Source organism: Alosa alosa, chromosome 13, assembly GCF_017589495.1.
Source record: "Alosa alosa isolate M-15738 ecotype Scorff River chromosome 13, AALO_Geno_1.1, whole genome shotgun sequence".
Classification (NCBI taxonomy): domain Eukaryota; kingdom Metazoa; phylum Chordata; class Actinopteri; order Clupeiformes; family Clupeidae; genus Alosa; species Alosa alosa.
In genome coordinates, this window is record NC_063201.1 from 24,418,944 (window position 1) to 24,421,443 (window position 2,500).

General features: G+C 42.6%; 1 protein-coding gene across 2 annotated transcripts in view; it reads left to right on the top strand.

The window, feature by feature from the left end:
* creb5b (cAMP responsive element binding protein 5b) overlaps positions 1-2,500 on the top strand; it is a 56,680-nt gene that overhangs the window by 52,480 nt on the left and 1,700 nt on the right. For both annotated transcript variants that reach the window (XM_048261652.1, XM_048261653.1), the window contains exons 9-10: positions 119-346; positions 1,969-2,077. In XM_048261652.1, coding sequence (XP_048117609.1) covers positions 119-346; positions 1,969-2,077 — 337 coding nt within the window. The remainder of the gene's footprint in view (positions 1-118; positions 347-1,968; positions 2,078-2,500) is intronic.

Consider the following 2,500-nt stretch of genomic DNA (forward strand, 5'->3'; position numbering starts at 1 on the left):
TCCCTTGATAAAGTGCAAGTTGTTGTTGTAGTTGTTGTTGTTGTTGATAATAACGTGTGTGTGTGTGTGTTTGTAATAACATGTGTGTGTGTGTGTGTTTGTGTGTGTCTTTGTGAAGTTGTCTCCGGCTGCCCAGCAGATGCAGCCCTCGCAAACTCTGCAGACAGGGCCCCCCAGTGGCGGGCGGCGGCGGCGCGTGGTAGACGAGGACCCAGACGAGAGGCGGCGGAAGTTTCTGGAACGGAACCGTGCGGCCGCCACCCGCTGCCGTCAGAAGAGGAAGGTCTGGGTGATGTCACTGGAGAAGAAGGCCGAGGAGCTAACACAGACTAACATGCAGCTACAGGTAAACACACACACACACACACACACACACACACACACACACACACACACACACACAGACCAAAATGCAGCTACAGGCACACACACACACACAGACAAACACACACACACACACACTTCAACACACAGACAGACACACACACACACACGCATACACACAGAGACCAAAATGCAGCTACAGGTACACACACACACAGCCACACTTACACACACTCACTCACACTCTTACACATACACCAATATGCAACTACAGGTGCACACACACACACACATATACACACACAAACACACAAACACACACACACACACACACACACACACACACCAACACCAACACCAACATGCAACTACAGGTCATAGGTGTCAACATTGAGCTTTAAAAATAAGGTAGATTTCCCAAAGAAACGGGACATTTTTCACCATTAGGCTTCCTGTTGCTGTCCCTCTGATAGCAGCAAGAATTCACACTACAAAACTGCAGGATTACCTGAATGAGGTGTGAAGCTAGGTCTAACGTGACTTTGCTTACCGATTGTCGTCAAGACGTGTTTTCACAAAAAACAAAAGCCTAATATCACTAATAGCGCACATGTGTGCACCTTGAAGCTCGTACAATGATGCTTTTCTGCTTTGACAACGTCTGTTTTACTGGAAAGGCAAGGGGGTAGCAATAGGCACTACAGAGACAGACAGGTCCGATGGTAGGGCTAATGTTGCTAATGGTAGGGCTAATGTTATGAGAGTTTTAAGACAGGTTCGATGGTAGGGCTAATGTTGCTAATGGTAGGGCTAATGTTATGAGAGTATTAAGACAGGTTCGATGGTAGGGCTAATTTTGCTAATGGTAGGGCTAATGTTATGAGAGTATTAAGACAGGTTTGATGGTAGGGCTAATGTTATGAGAGTATTCAAATATAGGATATTTACAGAGACAGACAGGTCCGATGGTAGGGCTAATGTTATGAGAGTAACATTAATGTTATGAGAGTATTAAGACAGGTTCGATGGTAGGGCTAATGTTGCTAATGATAGGGCTAATGTTTCTAATGGTAGGGCTAATGTTGCTAATGATAGGGCTAATGTTGCTATTGGTAGGGCTAATGTTGCTAATGGTAGGGCTAATGTTATGAGAGTATTAAGACAGGTTCGATGGTAGGGCTAATGTTGCTAATGATAGGGCTAATGTTGCTAATGGTAGGGCTAATGTTGCTAATGATAGGGCTAATGTTATGAGAGTATTAAGACAGGTCCGATGGTAGGGCTAATGTTATGAGAGTATTCAAATATAGGATATTTACAGGAAAAAATTTAAATAGGAAGAAAAAAACTAAAATACGTGAGAAACCTGGGGAAAACGGGAGGGTTGACAGCTATGCTACAGCACACACACACACACACACACACACACACACACACACACACACACACACACAGACCAAGTTGCAGCTACAGGTACATACACACACATACACACACCCCTAAATGGACTCACACCAACTGGAGTGCATATCATACTCACATCTTCTGGGATTTCAGTTGTACCCCTGGATGTATATTCTGTTCAAAACATGTAAATGTGTGTTGTGTGTGTGTGTGTGTGTGTGTGTGTGTGTGTCTTTGCAGAATGAGGTAACTATGCTGAAGAATGAAGTGACTCAGCTGAAGCAGCTCCTGCTAACACATAAAGACTGCCCCATCACTGCTATGCAAAAAGAGTCGCAAGGCTACCTCAGTAAGTCAGGACACACACACACACACACACACATACATACACACACACTCACATTCACACACACACGCACACACACACATTCACACACACACACACACACACACACACACACTAGTGTTAATTTTGTCACCTATTTTTAATTTAGTCATAGTCTTAGTCTTGTGGCCAAATATCCTTTTTTAGTCTTTGTCATATTTAGTCATTCAAATATCATTTTTTGTTAGTCAAGTTTTAGTCCACTAAAAGTCTAAATCATTTTAGTCTAGTTTTAGTCAAAAGAAAACTAAAGGTATCTTAGTCTTGATCCGTTTTAGTCAACACATTTTAGTCTTTTTTTTTAAAACAAATTATTTCTGATTACCATTTGAGTCAAATAGTGTTTCACACATCTCAATTTTCCAACAATATTGTGTGTCCACAGGG